Below are 19,979 nucleotides of genomic sequence, written 5' to 3'. Positions count from 1 at the left end.
AGCGACAGACCTAAGGTCACCCAGCTGGCTTCATATTTAAGGCAGGATTAAAGCTCGTGGTCTCATGATTTCTAGCCCAGTGCCTCAACCATTTCACCAAACTGGGTCTCATTTATGAAGGATGTATATCATATTTGTCCTAAATTACTTTTTACTGTTCTACTCTATCCCAGTAGTTGTTTGAATATGTAGAGAAGGAAATATCCCGATGAAAGTCAAATTTTTAGTAATAAGATAACAAAACACTAGATTTGTGAGGCTGAGTAATATTTCACTTACAAACCTTAGAGCATGTTAAAATAAATGCGTTGCTATAACAGGCAGCAAAAGCTGGGGTTTAGTTATATATTTTATATCTCAGGCCAAGCCACCTGTTTAAAAACCATTTATCTTCCCTAGCTGTTTTCCCATTCTTACTATTTAAACTCTAAAATCACTATTTGGTTATTATTTCATTCAGCAGAAGAATAACAGTATCTGAAATCAGGGAAATATAGCACTGGGTCAGTGATCATATTAGTGTAAGTCAGTGGTTCTCAACCTTTTTAATGCCGTGACCCCCAACCGGTTGTAAGTCGAGGACTAAACCGGTCATAAGTCGAGGACTTTCCCTGCCCAGGAGCGCCGCGCATGCGTGGTTCCGCCCCCTGCGCCGGCCGAGGCATAGCTGGCAAGCGGCAGAGACGGAGCAGGCCGACCACCAGCTGGTCCAGCTCAAGGGAAGTAAGGCACCCGCCGGAAAAGGGGAAAAAAATGGCGGACAGCCTTGCTTGGCGACCCCGTGAAATGGTCGATCGACCCCAAATGGGGTCACGACCCATAGGTTGAGAACTGCTGGTGTAAGTCATTTTTATTTTTCTGACAATCGCTATTTATTTATATATTACTGCATTTATAACCTACCTTTTTTCCGGAGCTCAAGGCAGCAGACAGGGATTATCCTTAATGCTATCTTCTGTGTGGTCAGTTGGATTGAGGAAGAGACTAAAGTTATATAGAAAGCTTTGTGATTCACTGAAGACATGACCCTGGATTTTTCTGATTCTGTATTCTCATGCTGAGCTTCAGGGACTATAGAAGAACTAATGTTCATCTACATTGTGTCAATTATTTCATTTGTTTGCTCCTTCTGTGCATGGTATAGATATTTTCAGAAATTCATTTGTTTTCTCTATTCCTCTACCTTTCCCCAAATAATTTACTTTTAAAATGAAGAGGCCGTGCTAGATTTACTGAATGAAGGCAAATGATTTTTCCCATTCAATTTTCTTTCAAGCAGGGAGCATATAGTCTTTTCAGGTCGCTATGGTACTTCATGCAAAATATGAAAGAATAAGGGCAAGAAAAGGCAGAAGTGACGTTGTACAAAACCTCTCATGCCATGTTGCAATGAAAACCCTTAATTTGGACTAAGGGATGTTCTATAATTTTTGCAACTGCTATGGGATTGTTGCTTCTTAATATTCATTTAATATTAATGTATCTTTAGGAGGTCTGAGCTGTGTAGTGGCTTTATTATTTTAACAAGTTGTTGTAAAAAGTTGCTTACAACAGCAAGGTATTTAGACTATTTTAGTGCCACCTTTCAGATAAATGTGCCAAATATAAAATGGTAACCAAAAGCCAAGAATAGCTTAAAACTCTCTAGAAGGCCTTTCCTAACTGGTGTTCATTTGCAAATATAAATATTTTACTATCAAAATAGGCATGTTGGTTATGATGAGCTTCAAAAATACCAAGCGGATAGTAACTCTCACTGAAAGTTAATGTTGAGACTATAGGAAGTAATGATATAAATATTTTGGCTAACACAGTGATTCAGTTCAGAAAGACAAAGGTAATAATTTACTGAAGTAGTGATTTTCAGATGTTGACATATTCTCTGCTTTGGGAAAAGAAAGCCTATTTGGATTTTTTCCTTCAAAATATATATAAAAAAACCAGAAAACTACACTCAATGCAACATTATTAGTCATAGAAAACACCAGCACCCCCTTTCCTCTGTTTAAAAATGGACAAAACCATAATGATAATGTGGTCAGAGAAAAAGTGAAAGGAAATGTAGTTTGTATTAACAGACTGTATATCTCATGCAGCTATATGAACAACATTCAGACTTGCATCCCTTTTGGAATATAGATAAGTAAGGATATATATGCAAAAAAAAAGGAAAGAAAACTGGGAGCTTATGATCACTTTCATTATATTTTTGAGGAGTCATAACTTTTCATAGTATGAACCACCACAAATGCTTTGAACTTGAGTAGAATGATGTTGGGATACTATAATAATCATTAAAGTGTGTTTGTGTGTGTGTGTGTGTGTGTGTGTGTGTGTGTGTGTGTGTGTGTGTGCACCAAGGGACTTGCAAAGTCTGGGGAACATGCAGTTGACTATTAAAATATTTTCCCCCAAAGAATCTACAAACTCAAAGTTTATTCCAGTGATGTCCAAGAAGATAAAGAGCAACTAAAGCCAAGCAGAGATGTAAAGAAGAGATGTATTTAAAAATCCTGCTATATGCAAGAAACCAAAAACACATTTGCAAATCTGAATACTGAGAGAAGACAGGTTAGACGTGTCTAACCATGTCTACTGGGTAGCTAGAAAAAGTGATGAAGTTAATTTCAAGATGAGACAAAGTATCACAATTCCAAAAATCCCTTTCCATATATAAAAAAGGAAAGATTGGAGAAATAATATGACACGGTTAATATTACTATCCTTTTTAGAGAAGAAAAAATTACTTGAAGCAAATACAAAATGCACAAACAGCATTTCAACATTTCAGCAGCCCTGCTCCAAACTGTTGGGTACTATTCTTTTTTTTTTTTTTTTTAACCATTCAGTGACATGTGGAAAGTCCAGAATTTTTGTTGGATGGGTGAGTCAACTTCCCTAAGAGAAAGAGAAGCAGGAGAAGAAATACAGTAATTCATGAATTAGAAAAGCAAGGCCTTAATGCATCAAGGATATCAGATTAATTTGTGTGCCAGAAGTAAATAACAGGGCATGTATTACAGTTGCATTAAGGAGATGGACTTGATTTCTTCCAGCATTTTTCAAGATCCAAGGTATGTTACAATCAGTTATCTTTTATCCAAGTGCCCCATTAAGCACTTAATAGATTTTGAGTATCTATTGTTGATGCTGGATAAAAACCAGATAGGCATTCTACCTATCTAGATGTATTATCTAATCTCCTGTTCAACAGTTGCTCTGTCCGAGTTGACCAGGTTTGATATTGCAGCTGGGAATGCTGAATTTTGGGAGTTCTATAAGGAAACAAATATTCTTGGAGAAGAACAAAGGAATAAATCACTAAAGCCCTTTTTCTAGTATGCGAGATTTGTTTGTGCAGCATCAAGCGTTATCTTTGACCATACAGCAATCTTCTATTTTCAACAGTGGAAGCTAATTTTTTTTTTTTAGCAAGCTGCATTCTGCATCCAACATCTACGCACATATTGTGTGAAATCATAGTATGTGAATCCATTTCTGGTAATTCTGTATGCAAACAGTCACTTAAACACAGTGTCTGCACATCACGATTTCTTTCCTCCACTGAGTCATTCTTTCCCTGTGTCATGATGTAATCTGAGGTCTGTGTGGAGAGAAAGAGCTGGGAAGAGTTTAAAAGGGTGAGACTAATAAAGACACCAAGAGAACACAATTTAAATATAACTTGTGAGCCATGAAGCCCTTTTCAGAGTAAGGAATTAGCAGTCTGCTCTCTTGTGGCTGATGGCCTTCCGTTCCAGACTATGCTCATGTGCTTTATAAAACTTATAATCACCCTCTCAGTTTTCTTGTTACTGTCTTTGTTTTGCATTGTGCTTACATAGTTTCTACAAGGAAGATCCAGAATTTAAAACAGAATCACCAGATGAAAAATGGGGGGCGGGGGGGGGGAAGAATCCAAGCAATTTATAACAAATGGCAATGTGTGGGACTAACTCTAGCTTTCTACCCATTTACCCAGACTTGACCAGCTAAGGAGATTATTTATTTATTTATTTATATTATTTATATACTGCCAAATCCACAGGGATTCTCAATGGTTTACATCTAGACAAAAAAAAATAGAAACATAAAACCTTCATTAAGAAATGTCTGTGTCTTCTTCCAGCAACATTATAAATTAAACATTAGAAGAGAAAATATATAATTCAGGGTTGAACTGTGGAATCCTTGGTGCTCTTGGGCTTGGTTGTTTGCTTGCAGACATTTCATTATTTGACTAAGTAATATCACTAATGCTTATTATCAGTAATAAAATATCTGAAAGCAAACAACCCAGCTCAGTGAGCACAGAGGGCTCCATAATTAAACATTCTACAGAAGAATTCAGTTTTCAATGCTTTTCTAAAAGCTAATAATGAGGGTGCCTCCAAAATCTCTGCAAGCTTTTTGTAAGAATTGAGAAAAAAACATAAAAATATAGTTTCCCGAACCCTCAACATTCCTAATCAAGATGAATCAACTCAACTCAAGTCAGACAGTCCTCTGGTGCCAAACTTTACATGTAATAAATAGCACTTTTAATTGTCTTTGGTGACCAATGCACTGCTTGAAATATGAATGTTATATACCTGTAGGCAAGCATTTGCATTTTGTACATACTGTAGTTTCCAAGGCAGCCCCATTGTGTATTACATTATCCATCCTGGAGTTAATTCAAGCATGGATAAATGTCCCTTCCTGTTCTTGGTAAGGCCCAGAATGAGTTCTTACTTGAGTTTACTAAATTTTACTTCCAGTCTCCGCTCACTGATACACCAAAGATATTCTCTGTTCTCAGGAATCCTTCTGGATTCTCAAATCACTTGTTTCTAAATTTGACTCTTCTCTAAACCCACTCCCAGAGCATGGAGATCAAAATTCCCAAGCACCAGCAGCCATGGATACCCACGATCAGTCTAGTAATTATTCCCAGAAGTTCATGAAGGGATTTTGACACATTAAAGGTCTAGGAGTAGGCCCACACATGATTGCAGTGGAATATCAATGTAACAGATATATTAATAAATATATAATTTGTGAAAGCTGCATATCCCAAGTGCTACTGGGAACTTGTATTCTCCTGGCACAGTGTTAAGCTGTATGCTAGTATCAGAAAATGTATGAAGATCTGCAACTTTCTGCCTCCAGGGCCTGCAAAAATACTAATGGAGATGTTGAGTGGGGATTTGCAGGATGGGACAACTATACCAGCCAGAATCCTAAATTAGAGTCAAGAGGGATAGTATCTCTGAATGGCCAGTGTGGTTAAAATGTTGGACTGGAACAGGGGAGTTCCAGGTTCAAGTCTACTCTCAGCCATAAAAGCTCACGTTTGAGCTAGCCACATACTCACAGCCTCATCTAATTCACAGGATCATTTTTGTGAAAGATAATGGAAAGAGGTAGCATCAATGTATGCCACCTTAAATTCCTGGGAAGAAAGGGCAAGATCTAGCAAATAAATCACAAAAAATAAAGAAATATGTTTTAAAAAGTTTCATAGTTATTTTTTTTTAATTATTTATTTACACTAATTATAGTAGATGTATCACAATGAAAATAATCCCATATGAAAATAAATTTAACAGAGCATCTTTATTACAGTCATGGAAATACAATAAGGAATTGGATTAAGAACTATGTTTTGTCCCTTAAACAAAGACATAGTAGTATAAGAAACTCCTAACTGATACCAAATCAACTAAGTCAGTGGTGGTGAACCTATGGCACACGTGCCGTTGCCCCAGCCTCACCTCCCCCATGACCCCCTCACCAGCAGCCCCCCGGAGGAGAGTCGCCCCTGAGCGTGGCCCATGCAGAGCAGCGCAGCCAAGGACATGGCAGCCAGGCAGCATAGACAAGGCTCTGCTCTCACGCACAGTTGATGCTGCGGGGCGTGGGCAGAGGGTGTGGCCACCATGGCGCTGCTGGGCTGCCTGGGCGATCTGCAGCGGGCCCTGAAGGCGGTGAGTGGCCCTGCGGGCAAGCGGGGTGGGGACGGGGTGGGGGTGGGGACAGGGTGGGGGCAGAGCAGAGGCGGGGCAGGGAGTGGAGTGGGGGCAGGGCCAGATTTTGGGCACTCGGTCTCTAAAAGTTTGCCATCAATGAACTAAGTGGTATGCTTGAAGTAGACCAGGTCAGGAATCAGATACCAGAAGACATACTAGAACTCTTATTTATTGATATATTCGACAACAGAAGCTTAAGAGTCTGACAGCATTTTCCCATCTTTTTTTCTTATCCCAAAGGGAGTCAATGCAGTTTCTTCCTCAGGCTTTCTTGTTTTCCTAAGCTAATTACACATTTCACTAATTGCCACTTCATATTTTTTTTTCAAAGTTATTTCTATGCTGCTCTATACTATCTACTACCGAAGTAAGCAATATGCTTGTGGGCACTACCAGACCTGTAGATACAACTAGTAGTAATCTTATCTAGTTTCTTTTTAATAAACAGGATTGGTATTTTGTGACTGGCTATGTTCCGCAAATTAGCCATCTTGTGAGACTGATCTCAACATCACAGAAGTATAGATGGCATGGACAATGAAGACACACATAATTAGAAGGAAGGACTTTAATTAGCTATGCGGAGCAAAAAAAGCAGCTCATGGTATAGGGTAGAGGGAACTGAATTAAAAATCAAGCATTCCCAAATACTTGATTAAACATAAACATTTTTGGCTTTAAAAATAATTCTAACCCATAATTTTAAACAAAAAGATACTTTATAAATCTATATATGCCCTATCTTTGGTCAGTTTTCCGGAGAAGTAGAATGATTCAAAAAGCCACTCACTAAAAAAAAAGGGCACAAAGAGAAACAAATATCTATAACAATGGTGGCGAACCTATGACACTCGTGCCAGAGGTGGCACTCGGAGCCCTTTCTGTGGGCACACACGCTGTTGCCCCAGCCCTGCCTCCCCCCATAGCCCCCTCACCAGCAACCCCCCTGGAGGAGAGTTGCCCCCAGGCGCAGCCCGCACAGAGCAGCACAGCCAAGGACATAGCCGGACAGCAGGGACAAGACTCCACCCTTGCACCCCATAACGTGCAGATGCTGCTGCGGGGTGTGGGCGGAGGGCGTGGCTGCCATGGTACTGCAGGGCTGCCTGGGCGATCTGTGGCGGGCCATGGAGGCGGTGCGTGGTTGGGCGGGTGGGGCAGGGGGCAGGCAGGGGCAGAGCAGGCAGGGGCGGAGGCGGAGTGGGGGTGGTGGGTGGTTTTTGGGCACTCGGTCTCTAAAAGGTTCGCCATCACTGATCTATAATCTCTTTACCAAAATACCACCTACACATTAGCAAAATGATTCTAGCTAAATAACGAGTACCGTATATACTCGAGTATAAGTCGACCCGAGTATAAGCCGAGGGACCGATTTTCCCACAGAGAACTGGGAAAAATTGGTGACCCGCGCATAAGCCGAGGGGGCATTTTGGCTGTTCCTCCCTGGCCGCCGCCCCNGCTGCCGCGCCGCCGCCGCTGACTCGAGTATAAGCCGAGGGGGGCATTTTTCAGCCCCAAAAATGGGCTGAAAAACTCGGCTTATACTCGAGTATATACGGTAAATAAAATTACAGTTACTTCATAGGCTCTGAGTTCTTTATTAGGTTTCATATAAAATCCCTGATGTATAAGAAATATAGCCAACAGGGATACTTTAGGCTAATTAGAGATACTGTCATGCAACTTGCCTTAGATATGCCTCATTGGATAACAGCACCGTTCTCAAGCCAAATAGTGTGGAAACTCATTAACAAGGTATTCATTGGAACTTGTAAACCTCCTCAACAGTTTGCTCCCAGACAGTGGCAAGAATATCTAATTATGTAAAATACTGCCCAATTCATAAAATAGGGATCCTTCTCATTAAAAAATGGACAACTGAAAAGCAATTCTTGAGATCAGGGTAACACAGAAATATTATCATACTAACGGTGTTCTCTGATAATGTATTGCTCAGTTAACATTATTTACATTAAATCATTTTCTTGTTAAGATGCTCGCCTTGATTTATTTCTACAGAAAAGCCCCAAGTGAGTTGTCAAAACAATAAAAAAAAAATGAAACTGTAAACCTGTCAAGAAATTATTCTAATCATTAAAAATGCTTGCTGTTTAAGAATCACACACACGTTAGGTTTTGAGAATGTGTAACTTATTTTAAAACCTAATTTTAATGCCCATAGGAACAGTACAGAGGAAAAACAGTCTACCAAAATCTTTTAAACATTTATGAGTCCCTGATATATAACCATTCTCTCAGGTTATGAATTTTCTGCAATACAGGTAATCCTCGGTTTACAACCGTTTGTTTAGTTCACATAAAGTTACAACAGCATTGAAAAAGTGACTTATAACTTGTCCTCACACTTATGACTGCAGCAGCATCCCCACAGTCACATGATTAAAGTTAGACTACTTGGCAACTGATGTGTATTTATGATGGTTGCAGCATCCTGAGGTCATGTGATCATTTGCAACCTTCCCAGTTGGCTTCTGACAATGGGGGAAGTCAATGGGGGAAGCTGGATTCATTTAATGACTGCATGATTTGCTTAACAGCCATGATAAAAAAGGCTGTATAAATGGCCACGGCTCGCTTAACTAAGCTTAACTTGCTTAGCAATGGAAATTTTGGTCCTTACTGTGGCAGTAAGTCAAGGACTACCTCTACATTGTTAACTTTCTACATAAAACAGCTAAATCAAAATTCTGTCAATGTAAATTTATAAGATTGTCTATTCCAGGACTATTTGCTTATTCTTTAAGTATTGTTTTTTTATCTATATCCCCAGGCAACTCCACATGCTGGATCTTAATTTCTTTACCAATAGAACAAGTAAAAGTGGAAATGATAAATACATTACGTGCATTGCCTCTGTTATTATTTCTTTATCAAGCAGTCTGCAAAGCATTATATGTCCAGAGCATCATTTGTAATTATATCAAAATTAGGCTAAGCAGAACACCAAATGATCACTCCCATTTATGGTCCTCACCATCGCTTGTTTACTGAAGACAACTGAAAGCTGTAAGTGGCCAACTAACTATTGAGAAAGACTGAAAGTTAGCAGCAGGGAAGCAATTAGAAACCTCTTGTAACCAGCTGTCCAAATGCTGCAGTTTGGTGACTGAGTGATTGGAGCATTCATTAACAAAACTGAAAGAACGTTTTCACTTACTACTTCGGTTGGTCTGTAGTATTTATGATTAACTGTCACGTGAATCTTGCCTGTTTCTTTGCATCGGCCCATTTCGTTCTCATCCTTTCCTTCCCACCTGTAAAGAGATCAAACATTTAACACATGTAATGACTTTACTGACCTGAGGAGAGGGAATTTGGTTCTCTGCTTCACAGACAAGGCTTGTGTTAACTTTCTACATGAACAGGTCCTCACAGAAACACGCAAACAAAAAACCAGATAGGTGCATAACAATTTTTACTAAGATTCAGTTATTTTGTGTACCACACTTCAGTTGCAGCATACTTTTTTTAAATCCCAAAGCCGCCCCTTTGAGATGTAATTATTTTAGTTTGCAGATACAAATAGCAGTGTATATCAACAAGCACATCTGACTTTCTCTCTCTGTATGTATCTCAAGTTTTAGTGGTGCCAACCCATGAAAAATTGTTATACAATAAAACTTTTAACAAGACTATCCACTGCATTGGACTCCAACTGTATCTGTTTCACAGTTTGCAGAAAAGTTTATTCAGAAATTGTTTGAACATCAGACTAAAACCCAGACATCTGAATTCTTCTAATTTTTCTGTATTGCTTTTTTAACACAATATTTTGGTTATTTTTAACAGTCTTTCAGACTTTTGTTTAATATGCTCCTTGTATTGTACAATGACATTAACAATTGCTTAGAAAGCCACATCTTGGGATTTATAGAAGATAAATTGTTGTGCAGTAGACAAGCACATGGTCTATTTAGGTAAATCTTTTTGCCTCTTAAAATCCTTTTGCCTATTTAAGACCCTGTCGTTTTAAAAAGCTAAAATGGAAAAAGCAGGTGAGGAACCCTCATATTCATAAATTACAACCAGAATGAACAAATTGTGTGCATATGTTTACATAAAGCAGCAATCCTCGCCACTTCCCCATCTTAAATTCAGAGGTTTCCCATATATATTTTGACCTAGAAAACACTTCTTGCAACATCAAAGATTCCCATCCTCAACCATATGTCTTTCAGTCTCACAATAAAGATACTTGAATGGGAAACAGGAGTAAATTTTGGCTGAGCAAGGTCATTGTCTGCATTTGGAGACAAGCATCAACTATCACAATGTTTTAAAATAATATGTAATCAAAGCTTTGCTACAGTGAACATGTATGTATGTATGTATGTATGTATGTATGTATGTATGTATGTATGTATGTATGTATGTTGAAGAATGGAAAGAAAATGTAGAATGAAGAAAGTCTAATTCTTTCTATTTTGGTGTGTCTAACCCTTGGCCCATGGGCTGCATGCAGTCCTGGACAGCTAGTAATGTGAACCCCCCCCCCCCGGTTGGAAACATTTAACATTGTTCTGTGTTTTTAATGATATTTATGTACATTAACTATATTATATATTTTATATGCTGCCCAAGTCAATTCCCCGTCACTTCAATGTGGCCCAGGCAAGCCAAAAGGTTGGAAACTCATCTTCTATTGTGTTTAGAAACAGGAGCACTTATGTAGACATCCTTTAATGAAGACCAGATATAACTGGTAATAATAACAGACAGTTAATAAGAAAAAAAAGGACATTGGAAAAATATTTGAAAAAAGGTGAAGAAGATGCACTGAAACTAGTATACCATAAAGGCTCACTGAGTACTGGAGAGACCAAACTAGCCTACAAGAAAGACTAAATGACGAATAGAAAAAAGACATGGCAAGACAAAGTATTACATGGCCAGTATATTAGATAAATAGCAGGCAAAGCAGATAATAACAAGATCTGACAATGGCTAATAGCAGGAAAATTGAAGAAAGAGACAGAGAGGCTAATTCTGGTACATAAGACCCAGCTTTAAGAACAAATGCATACAAAGCCAGAATTGAGAAGACAGCAAAACACAGCAAATGCTGCCTCTGCGAAGAAGCTGAGGAAAAAAATGGACCACTTAGTTAGCTGCTGCAAGAAGATTATAAAGACTGACTACAAACAATGGTATGACAAAGTAGCAACAGTGGTATGTCTGCAAGAAATGCCATTTGCCTGGAAGCAAGAACTAGTGGGATCACAAAGTAGACAAATAGAAAATGAAGAAGCTAAAGTGCTCTGGGACAGACAAGCACTTGCCACATAACACCCCATATTCAACAATTGCTGATAAGAATGGCAAACAAATCTGGATAGTAGATGTGGCAATATCTCGAGGCAGCAAATGAGAAGAAAAAGAACTGGAGAAAATACAAAGAACTCAAACAAAAGAACAACAACTGTGGCAAAAAAAGCAAAGATATGACAAAAGCGATAAGTGCCTTGTGCAATCCCAGAACATCTGGAGCATCGGCATTGACAAAATCACCATCAAAAGACATTTTTACTTGGAACACTTTACATTTTGCAACAATACTTTTAATATTATTAAACAACACCAGCCTATCCCAGGTCCTTGGGAAGTACTCAGTAGATGGATAAAAATGCCAAATCCAGTCTAAATATCTGGTTGACTGCATGACCAACCATGATAATAATAATTTATTAAACCAATATGCCACCTGACTCTAATGACTCTGGGTGGCTCACAACAATCAAATAAAGAAATGACGATAAAAAATAAAAAATAAAAAAAATATGGCAAGCACAATGAAGCGAGGGTCTTTCTTGGCAAAAGCCTGAATAAAGAGCTAGGTCTTCAGAGCAATTGAATTTATCTTATACTTTTTCATTTGATAGATTATTAATTGAAATGTTACAGATCATATAATATTTTGAATTCACTGGTAGCAATTTACTGATTCTGGAAGGACACAGTAAAGAAGGTATTCAAAGCAACTGTTCAGTTGCCAAGCAATTGTAGAATGTGTTTTTGATCCATTTTCTGATTGATTGAAAGGGGACTGAATAAATATATGGAGGGCAGATCTATCAGGGACTATTAGTGCTGAAGATTCAGTATTATCTTAAGTTAGGTGATATCTGATAGAGGAAAGGTTTTCTCAATGCTTTTCATGTATTTATTTATCACAAACTATCCAAGTCCTTCATAAATTGCGTTGCTACTGAAATGAACAATAATTTTCGTTTACTGAATTTATGCAAAAAACTCAAGCAAAAACAAAAAATGAACAAAGGTGATTGGATAACACTAGATTACTGTTTATACCTATATTCCTATAAAGCAACATTTTCCTCATTTTATCTTGGAAGACCAAATGATCTCTGCTGTAGAGTTCATATTGCCTAGTTATTGCCAGAAAAGACATTAATTTTAAAGTAGCATATTCACAGATATACAAAGACAGTTACTTGAACACTTTTAATTACTAAGATCAAATAAAGGAGATTGCTTTCAAGAATGCATTAGAAGTGATATGTATTAAAAATATAGCTAAGTCAAGTCTTTATTTTAGTCATTGACCAGCCATTTTCAAGTAAAATTGAATATATTTTTGAACTGTGTAAGTAACAAAATTTCTGGAGGCAAGAGGGAATAAGAGGGGGAATAATCTTTTTGTCTATTTCTTAGACTGAATTGACAAAGCAGACATATTAAATTTATTGGATGCCCTGTTCCAAGTCAAAGATAACAGAATCTAGTATACATATGGTGTAATGTGACTGATGTTTAAGTTTAAAAACATGTAGTCCAGAATTATCTCATCAATTCTTGTGGGACTGCTTCTTATAGCAAGTAGACTAAACATAATGCTTTAAGACTACTCTTTGTCAAATCAATTTAAGTTTCTTGAATTGTTTTGATAGTGGATTTATTATGCCAATATAATTTAATAACTGCACCTATTATAATGTGTTTTTAATTAATTTATGTTTAATTAATTCAATTCTTACTTAATTTCAGGGTCATTTTTTGTGGTAAAAGACCAAATGCCAATCCAATGAAACATTTCTAAATAGCTTCACATTTTCTGTTTCTTGCACATCTACTCTATCACATTTGAAATAGGGATCATCATAAAATAGCAATATTTTAGAGGAAGAAAGCTGCTTCAGTATGAATGTTGCTTAATGATTTTAAAACATTCTACAGTTTTAAATCTTGGATAAATTGTACTAAATTAGTTCAATATAAAGTGAATAATAATTACTTGGATGGAAAAGCAATACAAGAAAATATTCGTAAACCAAAGTTTTAGAAATAATTGTTTGACATGAGTAAAAAGTTGCATAGTTGGTTTAGGAAGTAATTTTGTAGGCTAGTGAATTCGTCACTAATTGTCAAATAGATTAGCCACTTCACTGGAGCTTGGCTAATGCATTCACAGCGGTATATTAATATGCACCCCAAAGTTTTACATGAGTTTTTCCATCACCAGAATGAATGTATTCATTTTAAAAAAGAACTCTAATTGTCAATTTCCTTCCTTCCTTGTTAATGTTCAGAGATGCTTAACTGGTCAGAAAGAATCAAAATAAAAGCCCAGTTTTAAAAACATGCTAACATTTCAATTCTGCTCAGCTGCTATTAATAACAAGATCAGCCCCCAAGAAGACAATGATCAGATTGCAGGCATGTTTGCATATATTTGTAAAAAACAAAAAGATTTTTCAACTATTTTCCTATATTTTTGGTATCTGTGTGCAAATTAATTATTGATTTAAAAGCAAATATTTGATAGAAAATAAGTTAGGGCTATAATATATTCACAGTCTTCTAAATAAGAAATAAATAGCAGCAGCAGGAAAGTATTTTTTTAAAATCCTCAAACTAAGATAATAACGTATAGCTCTTTCAAAACCCCTCATGTTACCGGTGTAGAAACTTCAGCAGCAAAATGATAATAATTCTAGCAGCAACCATGGTGAATTTTCTCACAGAAGCCATAAATTTAAATCAGTAGAGATTTTGCTACTGATTTTAATCAAGTAAGAATTATCCCCTGTTTAGAAACTAAGTACAATAATCTGCTGTCATTTATTTATGTTTAATACTCTTTTAATTTTTAGTCATTTTGTCTTCTAGTTGGAAAATAAACATTGGTAAGCAACGAATACCAATGTCATTGTTTTGAGCCATAGGCTTAACAGTCCTTGAATAGTGTTTAGTTTACTTGCCCCTTTTGTGTAGAGTCCAGTGGGCTCTACACAAATGAGAAAATGTAAGGATACAGAAAAAACATTGGAAGAATGTGTTTGGTCATGCATCTCATTTTAATTCCAATAGCACGGCTACGATGAGTGAAACTAAGTAAGGTGTAATAAGGGAAAACCAGTTGCTCTTCTGAGATACAGTTCTACACATAGCACACATTAAAACATAATAATAATAATAATAATAATAATAATAATAATAATAATAATAATAATAATAATAATAATAATAATAATAATAATAATAATAATTATTATTATTATTATTATTATTATTATTATTTTAAAAATCCAAACACAATTCTAATTATAGCTAAATAACTTTCAACTTTGCCTGAGGTAACCCCTTATTCAGCTAATTCCCCCAGGAAATGTACCCCAAATCTGACAGAACCTTTTTCTTTTTCTTTATTGGCCCTCAGTGATCAAATGACACTTCCTGGGCACATCAGGCTGACTGTTTTGTAAAGGGCCAGCTACTTTCCTCTCCAGCAAGGATTTGAACCCTTGTTTTCCAAGTCTACAGGCAGAATTCGAAGTCCTCAGTAAGGGGATCATGGGCACCAATGGGCTAATATCTTTCCCTGGAGCCCATCAAACTCTCTTCTTTGCTAGTCTTTTTACATTTAAAATGTTTTCTTTAAAAATGAGAAGTTGGCAAACAAACAGCAAACAGTCAATTTTCAGTCTCTTAGCTTTAAGAAGCTAGCTAATTTTGGTGGTTAAAAACCTATAGGAGCATTCCGCTGGACTTCAACATACATGCCATAAACCTTTGTTGCTGGTACAACTCAAGATTTTGTAGCTATGTTGATAACAATGAGATTGTTCCAACAAGTTATTAGCCTAATATTTTTGTTTGTTTGTTTGAATTAACTCCATGCTGCCTCTGAGCAGCTCAGAGCATGTTACACTATATCCTGACTGTGTCTGGACAGTTATGTAAAATTCTGAAAACAGGGAATTTAACATTTATTCCATCCTCAAGGCCAGATTATTTTCATTTGAGATTTAGAATTTCAGCAGTTTTTTTTTCTTCTTTGCAAGGAAATCTGTAAATAATACTCCCTTTTTAGAGAAATGAATTGTGAAGGGAAGAATGGGATTTCTCATCTGAAATAGCTAGTACTCCTTGAAATAATCATTTCTCTCTTTAGAAAGGCATATATGTTCCTGAGCTAAGGGTAATGACATGAAAGAAAGCTAAAGTCTAAGTCATGGGTGTCAAAGTCGATCGCGTCATGTTACATATCGTGATATATTGTGCCGTTTTTTGCCTTTGTGGAGAGTGTGATCCATCTGGTGCATGGGCCGTCAATTTGACAACCCTGGTCTAAGTGGATGAAAACATACTTCAGAGAATATAGAACATAGGTGCGAGGTTATGACTGAGCCTAATAGGATTTCTTTTTACCTGCAATGGATACTAACTATTTTGTCTAAATATGCTTGGACAAGTTTACAATAAATAAACTTTCATTAAGTATAAAATAAAATAAAATGGACTGTTAGGGACATTTCAGTAATGGAACTGTTCATAACATTAGATCAGTTCATTTGCTAAGGTCCTAAAAGATGTAAAAAATATGCTTCTTTGTGTTAGGCCAATCATTTGCATACTTGTTCCTTATCCTCTTTGTTGCAGAACATTTTGATTGATTGATTATGAGCCATCAAGTCATTGTTCACTCTTAGTGACTACATAGACATTTTCCCCCATGATGATCTATCCCTAACTTGCTCTTTCAGATTGTCCACTCATTGCCAATTGGTCAACCTCATTTTCTTCCAGTTTTTAAAGCCTCAGAGCTTCTCCAAAGCATTAGGTATTTGCTTTGCTTTTTCTTTCTTGTGATGTTTTTTCGAACTCTTTACTTATTTAAAACATCTGTAATCTGCTTTTTTTCAAACAGTTTGGCCCTACCAGCAGAATAAATGAAATTTCTCAGAAGAAGAGACCCCCACAATAATTTTAGGAAAAGGCAATATAGACTAATGTGATTGTGACAATATATTCATTGCTTTTCGACGTAAATCTCAACCCTTCAAGCAATGCATACTTTTACTCTGAAACTATATGCAGAATTATAATAAAAAAAGCATTCATAAATCTTTCCAAGACCTGATTAGGCTTCTCCTTCCTTTTTTCACAGCATCCATTAAAAACTCTTGTATATTACAGTGGTTTGAGGCTATTCTTACAGTCCTGCTCTTGTTTAATAAGATTAATGACAGAAAATTAGTCAAGACAAGTGTTTGCCTGTTTAGTTTATCCTTCTGGGGTTAAATTAGAGGAGGGAAGTGTTCCTTTGTCATGTTATTTAATTAGTAATAGGCAGAAAGAATTTTTTCAAAAATGTTTTGCTAGTACACTGAAATTATTTGTAGCTCAAAGGCCTTCTTGTCAATGCAAAGAACTAAATTAGAGTTTGTCTGACTCTTATCATTCACAATTTTTTTTGGCACTAGCAGTGTTAAAATATTCAATTATATTTCAGAAATGAAAGATCTAACTCTTCGAGCTGTTTATCTGTCACTTGCCAAAGTTATTTTTTTTTCAGACTAATACAATGAAACATAGTCATCTTACTAAGCAGATAAACTGCTGAGTCTGATATTGAGAAAGCATTTTATAAATCAATAACATGAAATTAATTATTTTTATTCTTTACTTAAAAGCATAATTACTATTCTCCATCAGGATTTTAAAATTAAAGTGACATGTAATATATAGGTAATCCTCATTTAATGACTGCCTCATTTAGCAACCGTTGACGGTTACAATGGTGACTAATCCTCACATTTATGACCTTAGCAAGTCTGCAAAGCCAAAGAAAGCTTCAGTAAGGTCATAAGAATAGTTGTGGTTTCACTTGGTGACTGCTTTGCTTAATAAATAAGCTGATGGTCCTTATTGTGGGACTGTGAATGGTTGCTATATGATGCAGTCACTAAATGAGGAATACCTATATTCAAAACTGGTTTTGACTTCACAAAGCAGTAAATAGGTGGATGGATAGAATTTCATTCGTCTTTAACTATGTGATTAGCTTTATATAAATAAATTGCTTGTTTCTAGATCAGGATAAGAGAGACGGAACAAGGAAACCAATTTTCTTTGTTCACATCTTCACTGTTCTATTATAAGACATTATTGTAAACACAAAAATACTTAGTATTAGTGTTACCAGAAAAAACTATGATTTACATTCAAAGATGCCTCCCATGAGAACTACTTTATTAGATTTTGCCCCATATATAAATGTTTACATTCCACCAACATACGAAGAGCCAGCCATTCTAGTTACAGGTAGTCATCAACTTACAAGCATTTGTTTAGTGGCCGTTCGAAGTTACAACTGCACTACAAAAAAATGACTTATAACAGCCACACTTACAACTGTTGCAGCATCCTCACAGTCACATGATCAGAATTTGGGCACTTGACAATTGGCATGTATTTATGATGGTTGCAGTGTCCTGGGGTCATGTAATCACATTTGCGACCTTCCCAGCTAACGTCTGACAAGGCAAGTCAATGGGAGAAGCCAGATCTGCTTAACAACCATATTATTAACAACTCCAAGTGATTTCCTTAACAACCATGGCAAAAAAGGTTGTAAAACTGGGTGGACTCACTTAACAACTGCCTTGCTTAAAATGGAAATTCTGATCTCAACTGTGGTTATAAGTTGAGGACTACCTGTATTTGCATCCAGTTTCCACAGTGATCATAAGAAAACTGGATGCAGCATGAAGACATCTATATTGTAATATACTTACAATTATCTTTTACCAATAAGCAATTTTAACTCCCCAATCTGAAATATATTTCATGTATGGACATGCATTTCTGTGTTCTTTTTTTTCTATATTTAGAGAGTTAATTAATTTGGCTCACTTTATTTTTAACTGAATCCTATATCCAATCCATCTCTGTCTTACATCAATTTGGACAACTTATTATTAACTGAAAGATATTTTTATTTCAGGTGCTTGGTATTAAAAACAAATTAGTTAATGCTGAAAGAAATTAGCAATGTAAGTTTTCCTAATCATGCTAACATTAGGAACAGTTGAACTAAATTCCAATAATAAGCAAACACACAGCTTGTGCTTTGTATGTTTTTCAAAACATAATCTAGTGTACAATAATGAACATAAGATTGTGGCTTATTTGTTTTCCTTTCCCCAATCTTTACTTCGGTCAGAAAACTTATTATTATGTTTATCAAGAGAAATTATAGCAACCATTAAGTATGGGTGACTTAAATAAAACAACTGCATTTAGTGATCTTGGTTTGTCTCAATAAAGCAAAACTTACGCAAGCCACCATTTTACCTAGATGTGGCAAGCTGAAAATGGAAAAAGCTTTAAAACTTTTACCCTGGCAGTATCAGAAAAGAAGAAAGGAAGAGAATATGATATTGTGGTTCAGGCATATTGTATTAAAGGTATCAGTGATTTTCACAGTCCTATTTTAGTATCACGGGAAAAAGTGTTCCTTCTTTTTTCTAACTGAGTTTGGCTTGCTTATGCATGGGCAACAGAAAAGACACAGAAGCAAGAAAGTGGTAAATATAATAAAGCAAAATATAAACTACAGAAAGTATTTACAAAGCGATCCTAATTTTATTATCTGAATTAGAAAAATATTTCACTTTTGCAATAAACCCAATGCATATGGAATATGCAGTATAAATTGTGCTTTATGCCTCAACATTTTTATGGCTAAATAGGGTGGCAATTACTGGGGGGGGGGAAAAAAGAGTGAGATTGTTGATATTGCTGTGGACATTGAAAATTCAAGTAAACTTAGTGGTACAGTTTACTATTCTGGGTGGTTACCATTAGAAAAATTGGATATGGGGAACTGGGGAATACTAGAGAAGAAGTGAACAATAATATGGATACATAAACAATAATTTTACTTTCATAATTAATTTACTATGATATAGTACAATCCAAAATCAATTATATAGATACTAAATAAGACTATGAAGTAGTAAATTAACCTAATTAGACTCTTCCATACTTTATTACTGTCTCATAATTTGTAAATTCACTGATATGTTTTTTTATTATTATTGAGTACCAAATTTTACCAGGAAGGACTATTAGAAGCATACTAAGTAGCTGCCTCACTCCCTTCTTTTATTCCAAATCTAGATGTGAATAATTTTACTACATTAGTTACCTTGAGTATCTTTTTTATGGAAAAGTAGAATACAAATTCAAACAATGTAGCCTTCTTGCTTCTCTTTGGAAGTTCAACGCATACTGTGTTTAAAGAACAAAACCTGTTCTCTAGCTATATTCCTTTTTTAGTACATCTGTCAGAATTTTAGCTATGTCTGAAAAAGCCTGGCAGAAGCTGTCATTTGGATTAGTCTAGATTAGCATGAAGTTTCTTCCTGTCAATTAACATTGACACACATCTCAAACTTCCAGAAAGGGATCATTTAAAAACCAAATAAACACTAAATGTAATGTCATAGTGGTCCACTATTATTCGGCATATACATACTTTGAGATTAGGCAGAACTTTCTTTTTCTTAGTCAAGAGTGATATATCTTCAAAATGGAGTGAAATATACTCGATATATATTCAAATTCTCATAAAATCAGATGAAGGAGAAAACATATATCTAAAAATACTGTGCCATAAATTTACAATCAAATAAATCAGGG

General features: G+C 36.0%; 1 protein-coding gene across 2 annotated transcripts in view; it reads right to left on the bottom strand.

The window, feature by feature from the left end:
* The window catches only part of GMDS (GDP-mannose 4,6-dehydratase), a gene marked incomplete at its 3' end in the record, with an annotated part of 261,160 nt that overhangs the window by 58,092 nt on the left and 183,089 nt on the right, over positions 1–19,979 (bottom strand). For both annotated transcript variants that reach the window (XM_015813767.1, XM_015813844.1), the window contains 1 exon segment: positions 9,190–9,286. In XM_015813767.1, the coding sequence (XP_015669253.1) occupies positions 9,190–9,286 (97 nt within the window).

This window comes from Protobothrops mucrosquamatus, unplaced genomic scaffold, assembly GCF_001527695.2.
Source record: "Protobothrops mucrosquamatus isolate PMUCROS unplaced genomic scaffold, P.Mucros_1.0 scaffold_6, whole genome shotgun sequence".
NCBI lineage: Eukaryota > Metazoa > Chordata > Lepidosauria > Squamata > Viperidae > Protobothrops > Protobothrops mucrosquamatus.
Note: the sequence above shows the minus strand (reverse complement) of the source record. Positions and strands in the feature narration are given on the sequence as shown.